The 14,287-nt window shown below is 41.5% G+C and overlaps 1 protein-coding gene across 6 annotated transcripts in view; it reads left to right on the top strand.

Annotated features, from left to right (window-relative positions):
- The window catches only part of BLNK (B cell linker), a 162,528-nt gene extending 148,241 nt beyond the window's left edge, over nucleotides 1–14,287 (top strand). For 3 of the 6 annotated variants that reach the window (XM_050959465.1, XM_050959463.1, XM_050959464.1), the window contains 4 exons: nucleotides 56–135; nucleotides 6,931–7,014; nucleotides 8,080–8,235; nucleotides 11,900–14,287. In XM_050959465.1, coding sequence (XP_050815422.1) covers nucleotides 56–135; nucleotides 6,931–7,014; nucleotides 8,080–8,235; nucleotides 11,900–12,019 — 440 coding nt within the window. In that variant the 3' untranslated portion in view covers nucleotides 12,020–14,287. The remainder of the gene's footprint in view (nucleotides 1–55; nucleotides 136–6,930; nucleotides 7,015–8,079; nucleotides 8,236–11,899) is intronic. The other 3 variants (XM_050959467.1, XM_050959469.1, XM_050959466.1) reach the window with 2 other exon arrangements.

The raw sequence follows: 14,287 nt of genomic DNA, 5'->3' as shown, positions 1-14,287 counted from the left end.
ATAACAGGAATAGTTACATTGGACACTTACACGTGTTACACCTTGTTCTTCCCAGAACCGCTAGACACTGCAAACCGCACAATGGGCACTCTTCCACGCAGCAGCATTTCAGCTAGTTTGGATACTACAGACCAGGTATGAAATTAGCTAAGGGTTAAAAGAGACACATGAGGAAGCATGTGCCGTCAGGCTCTGTTGTAAGAGAAGTCTTACAGAGAGACCCCTGGCTCTCTGATCCTACACTTCTTCACAGAACCTACTCTCCAAGAAAGCATAATCCTGTGCTGAGGGAGCTTGTGGTCCATTTCCTTCCTTATGATAACAACTTTGGCCCTGTCTACAGTGAAATCTTTTGTCAGGGTATAAGTCATCTAGTTGCCAGTTCCAGCCCCAAATAGGTGGAACACACAGGATGTTAAAGCCATGCTAAACTGTAGAATTATGATTAGATAGAGCTATACAAAACCTAGGCAGGAAAAGTTTTCTTGCGCAATGTAAACAGGAACTGAAAAGCAGCTTAGTCAAACTTCTGTTTCAGGTCTTCACTTTACTAGCTATGGGATTGTTTGATGCAAACAGAAAATGCCTTATTGATATATTTAGCCCAGTCCTGGGTGCAGATAGATATAGAGTGCACTTCATTGCCCTTTTCCTTTTTGTATTTCATAGCTGAACTCAACTGCTCACTAGCCTTTCTGAAAGTATGTGTCCACATGTTTAGTCCAAAGCCGTGCAAACTGTCTGCAGTTGTTGTGTCAGTGGATAAATAATGAGAGATCCAAGAATACACTAGTAGGAACACACACGCACACACCTGTGAACCATGCTAGGTAGAGATGCTCCAACCTTGTTGGAGCATGAAACTGCCAGAGATAGTACAACACAGAAGCACAGGAATGCACAAGACAGAGTCATATTTAAAAACATTGCCCTGTTTAATGCAGTTTGGTTCATCAGCAGAGATGGGATCTAAGAGTAAGTGAGAGGCCACTGGTTGCTCACACCCTTCTCTGTGAAAACTATGATTCTTCCACCTGACAAATAGTCTTAGTCCCTCCCTATCAGCCTTGTGCCCTGCTGCTCCCTAAAACAGATTTCCTTTCACTATAAGCCCCTTTTGGAACTACTGCCAAGTTATCTTTGTGAATAACTGGAAAACTTTTTCTATTTTGTATTTCAAACATAATAGGTTTGAAAAAAATCTAAGAAAATATGCTACTTTTATTTCAATATGTCCCTTTCCATCTCCCTTTGGAAGATGGCAGAAGACAAAATGCAGGAAACTGTCCTGTCTAGTAATCACAGACAAAGTAGAAATAGTTCTGTTGAGGGCCTAACAAAGGCTCTATTATTGCAGAATCAGTAACACTAAATGTTCTAAAGGCTGATATGACAAAGATAATACAGCAGCAAGGGAAACACAAAGAACTTGCAATTGTGGAACAATTTTAACAGTCGGTCATAGTGGATATTATGAAAAATCTTTTTTCATAAAAAGAATCCAGCAGACACAAAAGCAAACGGCTTGTAACAATTATATTTGGAGCTTTTAATATAGCAGCTATGCACAAAACCAGAAGATTGACTGACTAAAAGATCCATTTCACTAGAAAAAGTGAAACATTGCTGATGAAATCAATGATATTTTCCCCAAAATTATAATGTACACTGGTATTATCAAATTGTACAGCATAAGTGCTCTTTGATTTGTTTGGTTCATGAAGGCAACACCTTCATTAAGTGGTTGACTTTCACTGTACAGCTGGCATGAGCTCTCTGTTCACCTAGGTTATTCCCAACAGTTTATGTGACAGGAAGAAGGAAGGTTTCAGGGAGAAGCTGTTTTTGTCTATTCTATATAGGTTCTTACACAGCACTAATCACGACAGCATGAGTGCATTCCAGATTTGCCATTGCTCCCCCTGCTCCATTACAGTTAACATAACAGTTCCAGTCACACTGTATTGTGTTTGAAGGACTCTTGGACCCCTTGCACTATGAAGAGGAGAGGAGTGGGTTGTTGTTAAAACGTCCTGTGAAAGCAACAACTTTATTGTAATGCAGTTAAGATGATGTATGAAAATAAATGACATACTCGTCCCCTCAAGGAAAAGTGACATCATATGTACACTCATGGAACTCAGAAATGATTAAGTTTAAATTTAAAATGGAGACAGGGTGTCACGGAGTTCCTAGGTGATGCTCTGGAACTGCTCCCTACAAAGCCAGTCAGGACTCTGGTGAAGTCTCCTCTCTGTGAGCAGACTGTCTTCAGGGCAAGAAACTCATATGGCTTCTACCACCCTGGGTCTGACCTCAGAGCATTCAGCATCCTCTGCCACAGCGAGTCCGCCTGGGCGGGGTCCTGCACCCCAACTTTGCTGTCAGACATGACTCTCAGCCAGCCAGTAAAACAGAGGTTTATTAGATGACAGGAACATGGTCTAAAACAGAGCTTGTAGGTACAGAGAACAGGACCCCTCAGCCAGGTCCATCCTGGGGGCAGCGAGCCAGACACCCACGTCTGCACTCACTCCTGGTCCCCAGCTAGCTTCAAACTGATGTACTCTCCAGCCCCTCCTCCTCTGGGCTTTGTTCCTATCCTGGGCCAGGAGGTCACCTCATCTCTTTGTTCCCCAACACCTTTAGCTATCTCCTTGCTGAGGGGAAGGGTCCCAACCATTAGTTGCCAGAGATAAGAGTGACAGCTATTTATGTGCACTGGCCCTTTGCTCTGCAACACTCTCACCCCCTAGAGACTTAAGAAATGCATAGGGGAAAATGAGGCACCCACACAGTATTCAGAGGAAACATTAAGAACAGTCCCACTTCATCACCCAGGGTATATTCTAGCAAATTCTATAAAGATATTAATAGTCTTATGAGGTGGTTGTATGCATGACACGCACGGAACAGCACTAACTATACAATGATCATTTATTGTGACAATTCCAGCTATTTACAGTAATAATTGCTAACTTAGCAGCCACTTGACATACACATTATAAACTCACAAGTCTGCATACACACCTTTAAAGGCAAAAAAAAAGCCCCAGACCATTCTCCCACTTAATTTTTTTTATGAAAATCCAATAGGAAGGAATGATGGGAGAGCTACAGGAAGTATAGTGAAAACATTAAGATTTGCTAAGCTTACCTGCACCTTCCCTTACTTCATTCTGAACGACTCCATATGCCTAACCATTGAATGCTTTCAGAGCCAGGGGCAATCTGGAGTCCAGTAAGTCATTACAGACTTATATCCAGATTCTGTCATCCTATATTTCACTTTTAATTCTGCTCACACATACAACTGATGTCTTGCAAATATACTTGCACTCCTGCATTAACCGCTTTTATAGGGAAATGGGAGAGGCTTTTAACACATAGGGCCCATGGTAATGGCATTTATATCAAAATGATGGATGCATTATAAGAAGTTAGATGGATTAGAACTATCATCCACAGAGAATGAAAGGCAGTCAAGAATAATTGTTACTTCCAGGGGGAGAGATAAATGACTATTTTAGGCATATTTGGAGGCAGAAATTCCCAATCAACAGTTAGCACAAGCAACCCTTAAAAATAATAACTCATTATCAAAAGGAAGCTTCACTCTGGAAACACCCTACCACAAAGAATTGAGTAACAATCTCTCCTTTTAAAAATAAAAATAAAAGATAGAATAAAGATTCACTTCCCCAAAATCTGGAGCAGTTAGGGAGAAAGTATTTTGACTGTAGTATTTAGGCCAGCCCTCTTTCTTTCTTTTCTTCCAGGGACATGTGGGGGAAGGTCAAAGATAGCAGAGAAGTGCTGAGAGTCAAGGATGTGCTGAACTCTCTCTTTCAGCCTAAGTATTAGCTCTATAACAAACTTTAGCTCACTTCAACCATACTTTGACCGTAAGCTCTCACATATATGAAGAGGCCCTGTTTTATTCCCCGTTGTCTTTGCTGCTACACCTTAGTACCTTAATCCAGTCCTTTACAGACAGAGGCTGCCTGGAAGGTTTCATATCTTTTCAGAGGTCCTAGTTTTAGTTTGTTTTACTTTTTACCTGGTTCTAATTAAATGATTGAAACCACTTTAATGCCAATGCTATTCAAACCCATACAGTCTGGCGTTCCTGAAGTCCTGGTTATTTCCCCCACTCATGACTCTTCCCTTAGGACAGTACTCTTTTGTTTAATAAAATGCATGTTTCTAGTGAAGGGTCAGCAGGTCTGGCGGACCCTTGCATCCCAGTCCATCTGTGTGTACGATATGCACCGCATATCATCATATGATAGAATAAAATAAAGCACATTTTAAAAACATTACAATAATTCCCCTTCCTGTACAGTTAGTACCACTGTTCCCCAACTGCAAGAAAAAATTTAATCTCCCCTCTGAATTACCGGAAAGTAAATCTGAGCAAAAATATGTGCTTCCAGATATGCAATTAGGGTAATTTTTTCTAAAGCACCTGAGTGACTTAGGAGCCTATAGGACCAAGTAATTTTGGAAAATGGGAATTAGGTGATTTTGAAATTTTTATCCTTACTATTTTTCTATACAGAAGATCCCAGCTTTTAATGATAACACTCTGCCCTTTTAAACTGAGGTTTCAAAACATTTCACAGATATTAATTAAATAAGCCTCAGAACACTCCAAGAATTAGAAAAGTATTGTACCTATTTATAACTGGGAGAACTAATGCAGAGAGGTTTAGTGGCTTGCCTAAGATTATATGGCCAAGTCAATGGCAGATCCAGGGCCTGACCCCAGGAACTTTGATTCCTCCAGAAGGATCCTTTCAATAAATGATCAAAAACTATCAGTACTCACTGGGGAGGGTGGCTTGTTCAATACAGAGTCCTGCTGTATGAGAAATGTTTGGAGGTATAAAAGCAGCCATCACCTCTAGCATCTAGGAGTATCCACTGGATGACAGAATCCAACTGGAGTGGAAGAAAGAAATGGGGAGAGTATAGTTTGCAGGATGCTTTTATAACCAGTTTTGAAAACTCTGTCAATTTGGAGGAGAATGTGGTATGAATAGAATTAATGGCTGTTGCTTTGAGGAGCATGGGAAATTGATAGAGCAAAGGGCAGATGAGAGTGAAGTTTCCACATACAAGCTAAAGTTACTGTTACCTCTTTTTGAGCATCTAGTGAAAATATGAGTCCCTGCAGATTGTTTCAGCTGGGAGGCAAAATGGAAGTTGGAGTCTGGTACCTCTGATGCAATCTTATTTACAGAAAACATACAAAATTCTATTTCCCCAAACATGGGAGGAACCCTATAACAGGAGACCGTGTTCTCACTCGCAGCACTAAAAACTTTCTCTCTAGGCTTTCTGCAGTGTAATGCTCCCAGGTGCTTGTTCAGGCTGTCTCTATCTCACTCTCTGTCCTGCTTCTCTACTCACTCATACACTCTCTGTCTCTCCCCCGACCTCTCTGATTAAGTCTACACTACGAGCTAGGGGCATGATTCCCAGCTTGCATACACATACTCTCAGAAGCTATCATCGAGCTAGCACATGTATAAATGGTAGTGGATCTGCAATAGCACATGTCAAGTACAAACCTATCCGAACCCCACGGGTATGTACTTGGCTAAGCTATGCCGCTGTTGCAGCTCGTGTTACTGCAGCTACACTACTATTGATACTTGTGCTCAGTCTCATTGAGCTGGTGAGTATGTTACATGAGCTGGGATTCACACCCTTAGTTCATAGTGAGACATAACCTTACACACACATACACACACACCCATACCCAAAGACAATAACCTATGGAGCCTTCTACCCACATAGTCAAAATGACTGGATAGGTTCATATACCCTTGGTCTTAGGGCATGTCTACACTACAAAATTAAGTTGACATAACTTAGGTGGGCATATAGGCACCGCACTAATTACATCACTTGTGTGTGTCTACACTTTGCTTCTTATGCCAGCAGTGCACATCCTCACCAGGAGCACTTGTACTGTCAGCATGAGGCATTGTTGGATAGCTTCTGAAAGCCAGTCAATGTCAGCAACACAGTGGCTACACTGATACTGCCTCAACCTATTTCCATCGACATTGATTCTATGCCTCTCCTGGAGGTGGAGTCAAATTATTAAGTCAGCGTAGCAGAGCAGTTACGTCAGTGGGAGTGAAAATTTAGTGTAGACACTTACATAGTTAGGTCTATGTAAACTGCCTTGCATCACCCTAACTCTGTAGACATCATGTGGGGCTGCTTAGCTGTCTCACTCACCTATCTTAAATGAGGGGATGGAGGTCACTACAGTTTAAATGGGGTTTAACCCCACCCACAACGATATATGCAGAACTGAGAACAACCTTAGGTAGGGTGAAGTCACCATGTTCTACAACTTGCTTGATTTGGAGGGTGTAAAAGAAACCTGGCATCCTGTAGCCAACACCCACTGCAACACACAAAAATATATGCTAAATCCGTATGTAAATATCAGCAGAAAATATTTAATTATTAATAGTGAAAATGACTCACAAGGCTCTCTCTTAATCCCTCCTCTTTCCACTGGAACAGTCTTATGCTATACAAATGCCAACTATCCTCCATCTCCACATGCATACGTCTCCTTAAGATCTCCTCTCTTAGCATTCACTGACTGGTTTCAACTCATCCTTCATTTGAACTGCATCTGTCCAGTTAAGACCATGAGCTCCTGACAGAGGCCTGTCTTAACTATGTATTTTCTAAAGTGCTCTGCACACTTATGGTTCTCTATAATCATCATCATTTGGCAATGGATAAACTACAGTATGTGTTCATATTTTATGACCCCTATCTTATAGCTGTGTAGTACATAATATCTAATGAAGAAACAATCATTATATTTTGTTGTAAGTTATAGAAGAAAACCAGGCTTTTCCACTGCATTGACAAAGGTCTCTCTCTCTCTCACAGGATGCTGGTGTTCATGATAAAGCATGGTATGCAGCTTATTGTGATCGAAAAACTGCAGAAGATGCATTATACAAATCAAATAAGGTAAAGCAGGGAATTAACATTTGCAGTATGCCTCTTTTAAGAAAATTTTAGACACGTGGAATGGGGAATATAACATGAATTGTTCCCAGACAGTTTGGACCCCACCCTGAACAGGTTAGAGTAGTGTTGGCTGAAGTGTGTCTACACAGTTTAGATTTGGTTGAAATGGTGGTCTCTAAAGCCAATTAAAATTGCACCTGTGTAACTCAGTACAGATTTTTGGCCCACTGGAGGCAATAGCAGCTAGAGATGGAAAAGATCTATTAACTCAGATACATCCCTTACAAGGCAAGAAACAGGCCACAGATACTAAACAAGCTCCATCACTGCCCACTGTCTCATACTCAGATGCTGGTATCTGTAAAATTGGTCCTACCATTTTATTTCAAAATGATAACTTAACAACCCCCAAACACACCACTGAGCCCTCTGACCTGGGCTTTAGCCTTTGTCTGAACTTCCTGACTGAGACTAGATCAGCCTGCACAAAGCTCTAATGCCACAGGGAGCATCACAGTTAGGGCAGCACCCTATGTGCCAGGCAAAGGCACAATCTTTCAGAGGCCTTTCTTTCCCCCAACAAACATTTCTTTTTTTTATGGCTCCACCATGTGGGACAGAGGGCCAGAAGAGTGGGGTAATCTTTAGGATAGGATAGCGCTGGCTAGGAAGCATTACGGTGACCCCAACAGTGGCTCTCAGTGTTCGTTTGCTGCTTGTGTAAAGCTGTTGAGAGCATTTCATCTGCTCAGGTTCTCTCTCCTTCCTTGCCTACCTACTGCCACTGGTGGCAGCTTGTATAGTCTTCACTTCCTAATGTCCTGTGATCCCCAGGAAGCAGTTATTACCTGCTTATTTGTTCCTTTCCTTTCTCAAGCTGAGAGGGAACATGCAGCAAGCAGCCATTGGGACTTAGGAGAGCAGAGAATGCTACTAAATGACACCTGTATAAGCTAATATTGGGGGGAAGCTCCCCCATTTCTCCCAGTGAATTTTGATACATCCTCACTGATAGCAACAAAATAAACTAATAAAATATTATTGCATTTCCTTTCCTTGATATAGGATGGATCTTTTCTGATAAGGAAGAGTTCTGGTCAAGATTCAAAGCAGCCGTACACACTGGTTGTGTTTTACAACAAAAAGGTGTATAATATCCCTGTACGATTTATTGAATCAACTAAACGATATGCACTGGGCAGAGAAAAAACTGGCGAGGAGGTGAGTGATTTTTCCTTTTTCAGTTTTATGCCCTAATAAGTAAAAATGAAGGGGTCTATTTTAATTCCATTGTTAGGATGTAAATCTTCATTCACCAAGATAAAAATATACCTCATGAAATAATTGATTTATCCTTCAGACTGAAAAATCCAATGAAACAAATATAAAATAAGGTACTTTAAATCAGTGGCTCTCAACCTTTCCAGACTACCATACCCTTTCAGGAGTCTGATTTGTCCTGTGTACCCCCCAAGTTTCACCTCACTTAAAAACTACTTGCTTACAAAATCAGATGACATACAAATTCAAAAGTGTCACAGTACACTATTACTGAAAAAATTGCTTATTTTCTCATTTATACCATATAATTATAAAATAAATCAACTGGAACATAGTGTTCTTACATTTCAGCATATAGTATATAGAGCAGTTTAAATAAGTCGTTGTCTGTAGGAACTTTTAGTCTGTACTGACATCGCTAGCGCTCTTTATGTAGCCTGTTGCAAAACTAGGCATATATCTAGATGAGCTGATGTATCCCTTGGAGACCTCTGTGTACCCTGATTGAGAACCACTGCTTTAAATCCACCTCAGAAGGTAACTTAGGTTACTGCAAACTGGGACTTCAAAGTCACAGATTAGTTTAAAATATACAAATATGTTTTATCATTTTGGACAGTCATCAGGATCAGAACTTCAGTTACTAAATGTAAATTCTCCATCCTTTCTTGAAGACCAATCTTCTAAACACCCTTCATGCAACAGCTCCCATTGAACTCAATCGGCTCTTTGAAAAAAGAACAATTACATTTAAATACTTAGGGAGAAAATTAATCTAAACTTCTCCCTCTGTCTCCCCACCACTTACCAAAAAGAGAGAGTTGATCTCTTGGGTTGCATTTGCATAACTGTTAAAACTCTTCTGGAGTGTAATCATAGAATCATAGAACTGGAAAGGACCTCAAGAGGTCATCTGGTCCAGTCCCCTGCATGCGTGGCAGGACTAAAACTCCTGCCAGGAATGGTCTAGGTAATCTAACATGCTCTTAAAAATCTCCCATGACAGAGACTTCACAGCCTCCCTAGGCAATTTATTCCAGTGCTTAACCACCCTGACAGTTAGGAAGTTTTTCCTAATGTACAACCTAAACTTCTCTTGCTGCAATTTAAGCCCATTGCTTCTTGTCCTATCCTGAAAGATTAAGAAAAATAATTTTTCTTCCTCTTCCTTGTAACAACCCTTTACATACTTAAAAACTGCTATAGTGTCCCCTCCCAGTCTTCTCTTTTCCAGACTAAACAAACCCACTTTTTTCAATCTTCCCTCATAGGTCATGTTTTCTAGACCTTTAATCATTCATGTTGCTTTTCTCTGGTCTCTCCAATTTGCCCACATCTTTCCTGAAATGTGGAGCCCACAACTGAACACAGTACTCCAGTTGAGGCCTAATCAGCATGGAGTAGAGTGAAAGAATTACTTCTCATGTCTTGCTTACAACACTCCCGCTAAAACTTTTTGCCCGAGGGCCACATCTAGGTATAGAAATTGTATGGCAGGCCATGAATGCTCACAAAATTGGGGTTGGGGTTTGGGAGGGGGTGAAGGCTCTGGGGTGGGTCCAGAAATGAGGAGTTTGGATGCAGGAGGGGGCTCCAGGCTTGAGGGTGAGAGGTTTGGGGTATAGGAAAGTGCTCCGGGCTAGGACCAAGGGGTTCAGAGGATGGGAGGGGGATCAGGGCTGGGGCAAGACATTGGGGTATGGGGGAGGAAAAGGGCTCCGGCTAGGAATGCAGGCTCTGGGGTGGGGCTGCGGATGAGGGGGTTGAGGTGGAGAGTGCTCCTGGCTGGGACTGAGGGGTTCAAAGGGCGGGAGGGGGATCAGGGCTGAGGCAGGGGGGGTGGGGCACCAGGGGGTGGCTCAGGAGTGCAGGCTCAGGGTAGCGCTTATCTCAAGCGGCTCCCGGAAGCAGCAGCATGTCCCCTCTCCAGCTTCAATGCTGAGGTGCAGCCAGGCAGCTCTGCTACGCACTGCCCCATCCGCAGATGCTACTCCTGCAGCTCCCACTGGCTGTGGTTCCTGGCCCGTGAGAACTGCAGGGGCAGTACTTGGGGTGGGGGCAGCATGAGGAGTGGAGCCCCCTGACTGACCCTACACGCAGGAGCCACAGGGGGGACATGCCGCTGCTTCTGGGAGCCGCGTGGAGCAGCCTCAACCCTGCTTCCCAGCTGCAGCAGGGCAAGCCCCAGACCTCACTTACCAGCAGAAGCTCGAGGGCCAGATTAAAACAGCTGGCAGGCTGGATGCAGCCCGCAGGCCATAGTTTGCCCACCCGTGTGCTAATACATACCAGAATGACGTTCGCTTTTTTTGCAACAGCATTACACCATTGACTGATATTTAGCTTGTGGTCCACTATGACCCGAAATCCCTTTCCGCAGTTCTCTTTCCTGGGCAGTCATTTCCCATTTTGTATTTGTGCAGCTGATTGTTCCTTTCTAAACGGAATATTTTGTATTTGTCCTTTTGAATTTCATCCTATTTACTTCAGACCATTTCTCCAGTTTGTCCAAGTCATTTTGAATTTTAATCCTGTCCTCCAGCACTTGCAACCCCTCCCAGCTTGGTATCATCCACAAACTTTATAAGTATACTCTGTATGCCACTATCTATATCATTGATGAAGATATTGAACAGAACCAGACCCAGAACTGATCCCTGCAGGACCCCACTGTGTCAATGTTATGCTACATGGATAATCAGGCTATTTCTAAAGCAGTATGGAGATTTGGAGGCTCAAATACCATTCTCACATGGTAGGAGGCCATGAGGGAATTAGGCTTAGCCCTACCTGAGCTTCATTATCTGCCTCCCAGGGGATGGGTTTCAGGCCAGAGATGAGGTAATAGCCTGAAGACCACCTTTTCTTCAGATAAAAGGCTGGCAAGGAGGTCAGGGAGACCTGCAGGAGGGATAGCTCAGTGCTTTGAACATTGGCCTGCTAAACCCAGAGTTGTGAGCTCACTCCTTCAGGGGACCATTTAGGAATCTGGGGCAAAAATCTGTCTGGGGAGCAGTCCTGCGTTGAGCAGGGGGGGTTAGACTAGATGATCTCCTAAGGTCCCTTCCAACCCTGATAGTCTATGATTCTGGGAAAGGGGACAACCAACACCACCTTCTTTATGTAGGACTGTTGATTTTGAGAAATAAACCAACCCTCAAGTAAAAGGGAATGAAATTTTACTACTGTTTGGAGCTTTATTTGACACACTGGCTAGGGATTGGCTCCTGCAACCAGCTTCCAGATCACCTAGATCATCACCTTTGAATAGCTCAACCTCAGTGGCCTGTCCCAAAACCTTCCTCCTAAAATGAGCAATCGGAGAACTGAAACGTAATTATCATTACCATATATTTGTTCAAATTTCTCTATTCTACTGCCTCCTTCAACTGTTAGAGGACACAAAGTACACAGTGGAGGCAACATACTTAGGCACAGGGGATGGGAGACACACCTATTTGATAACATGATCTCAGAAGATCCTGTAGTTCCAAAGATGACCACGATAGAGAGAAAGATGATGAGGTAGTGATTCTTGTGATTTTCATTTTGTTAGCCAATTAATCGATGAGACTTCTAACTGATTTCTGTTTTCTCAATCCAGCGCTTCACAAGTGTTGCTGAAATAATAGAAAATCATCAGCATACACCCCTTGTTTTAATCGACAGCCAAAACAACACAAAAGATTCCACCAAACTGAAACATATTGTTAGAGTTTCATAATTACACTGAACTGTAACAAGATAAGATTTTTATATGTATTTTTCCAACTTCCCAAAGTTTCTGGAACAAGTATTTTAAACAAATTTTTTTTTAAAATTCAATGTTCAAAGAACTACATCTACCACAGCTCGCTGTTTTCAAGAAAGTAATTCCTTTGCAAGATCAGGACTCTTGAAAGTAGAATGACTGTAACTAAGAAATGGACTGCTGTATGCAACCCAACAAGGATAGTATTTTACACCATATCTGGGATTTCGAGATATGAATGGATTAGCACTGCCTAGAGTTCTACTCCGACTGTCTGATTCATGAGGTTTCTGGTTGTATTTTTAAATGTGCAAATAAAATGTAAAAATTCTGTAAAATGAATAATGTACAGTAATATTACTGGTTGATATTTATTGTTGTGCTTTTAACTGCTGTCAGAGTACTTTAGTATAGCTTGAGTTTATCTTAGTGTGAATATTATCTTTGCATGAGCTGCTTCATACCTTCTATTGTTACAAAAAATATCAATGTACAGTTGCTCATATGCCTGTATTTTTTCTCCCATGTATATTTTTGGCTAGACAGTTTTCTCAAATGCCTGTCTGCAAATTGTTACCTGTAGGATTTAGTGCTTAATGTAGGAACACCAGATTCCTTCATTGCTAAATATTACTTCAACACTACATTCTTGGGCAATCAAGAGGGAAATTGAGGCAGGATTACTACAGTGCCATGCCGCAGGTTGGCATGTTCCAGGATCACCACCTGTGCAATTCCAGCATCTGCCACTAGTAGATACAAGAGACAAGGTGGGTGAGGTAATATCGTTTATTGGACCAACTTCTTTAGGTGAAAGGTACAAGCTTCCAAGCTACACCGAGCTCTTCTTCAGGTCTGGAAAAGATAATCAGCGTCCCAGCCAAAAACAAGGTGGGACAGATTTTTTTTAGCGTAAGGGATAAGCAGCTGTTGCAGGAGATCCTTTAAGATGAAGTGAGCAATTAACACCTCTGCAGTCGTAGGACAAAGGGAGAGCTAGTGGGTTACAAATTGTTGTCATGAGTAAAATAAGTATCTCTGTTGAGTCCATGATTTTTTTAATCTAGCCAAGTTATGAGTTCAAGCTCCCAGTCATGACATGACTAGGAGATATGTCAGCTGTTTTCATCAGATACCAAGTCAAGTGGGTTCTAAATATATTAAGTTGTTTTTAGTCTGACAGCTGAGGACATAGTAATTATTTGTTCAGATATCTTTCATATTACAATGCAATACAAAAAAAGTACTCCAGTTGACTTTAAGAATAATTAATGCATAGATAAATGTTGAATCAGTGAACAATAATTTTAGGGCTAAAAGTAAGGCTTAAGTGTAAGGAAGACAAAATGTAGTTCTCAAACTCCTTTTAGTTCCAAACCTCAGCGAGAATGCGGAACCATCTCACTTACTTATTCATATTAACATGCAAGAATTAGAGTACTTGATGTCCGCCTGGTACTAAAATTGCAGCATAATGACCAAGTAGTGTAATTTATTCCTGCCAGTACTGTTCTTTGAAAGACATGGGAGCTCACATTCTCAAAATTCAAAAGCTGAGACAAAACTACATTCTTTTCTCTCTCTAAAACCACCCCTAGTAGGCAAGTTGTAAAAAGACAGAAAAACTGGGTGCTGATGTCACAATAGCTCTGGAACAAAGTGATACTTAAACTTGTTACAGAAGTTGTTTGTCATACTTTGTGTATTGCTATTGTAACAAAGAATACACAATGGGCCAAATTCTAGGCCCACTAAGGTCACTATGCACATCTGGAATGGCAGGAGCACAGCGCTGTTAATATTTTAGCCCAAAGCATTTAGTTATTCTTCAGATTTTCCTAACAGGAGAAATGCTAGCCCCATACCTTAAACAATTACTATCCACTCCCAATAAGTGTGCTAGAATTTTAATATCTGTCCCTTTATATACATATACACACTATATGCAAATTACATTAAGAATATTAAAGTTACTAAGCACTCAGACATTAGGAAATGTCAACAATGTGCAACCTTAATTTGGCATACTTGTGCACATGCATTATGATATAGTCTTTAATTACATGATCAACTACTATTTTTCCACACAACCACCGCTTCATTCAGTACACATGATGGTGTGTGCTCACCTGAGTAGCTATTCAGTATTTTGTTTTCTATATATGGCCCCATACCTTATTTACTGCATAATATTCAAACCTACTCTGAAAAGAGAATTATTTCCTCACGGGCTTTTCTATG

Source organism: Gopherus flavomarginatus, chromosome 6 (genome assembly GCF_025201925.1).
Source record: "Gopherus flavomarginatus isolate rGopFla2 chromosome 6, rGopFla2.mat.asm, whole genome shotgun sequence".
NCBI lineage: Eukaryota > Metazoa > Chordata > Testudines > Testudinidae > Gopherus > Gopherus flavomarginatus.
The sequence above is the reverse complement of the archived record's forward strand: the minus strand, read 5'-3'. Positions and strand labels throughout refer to the sequence as shown.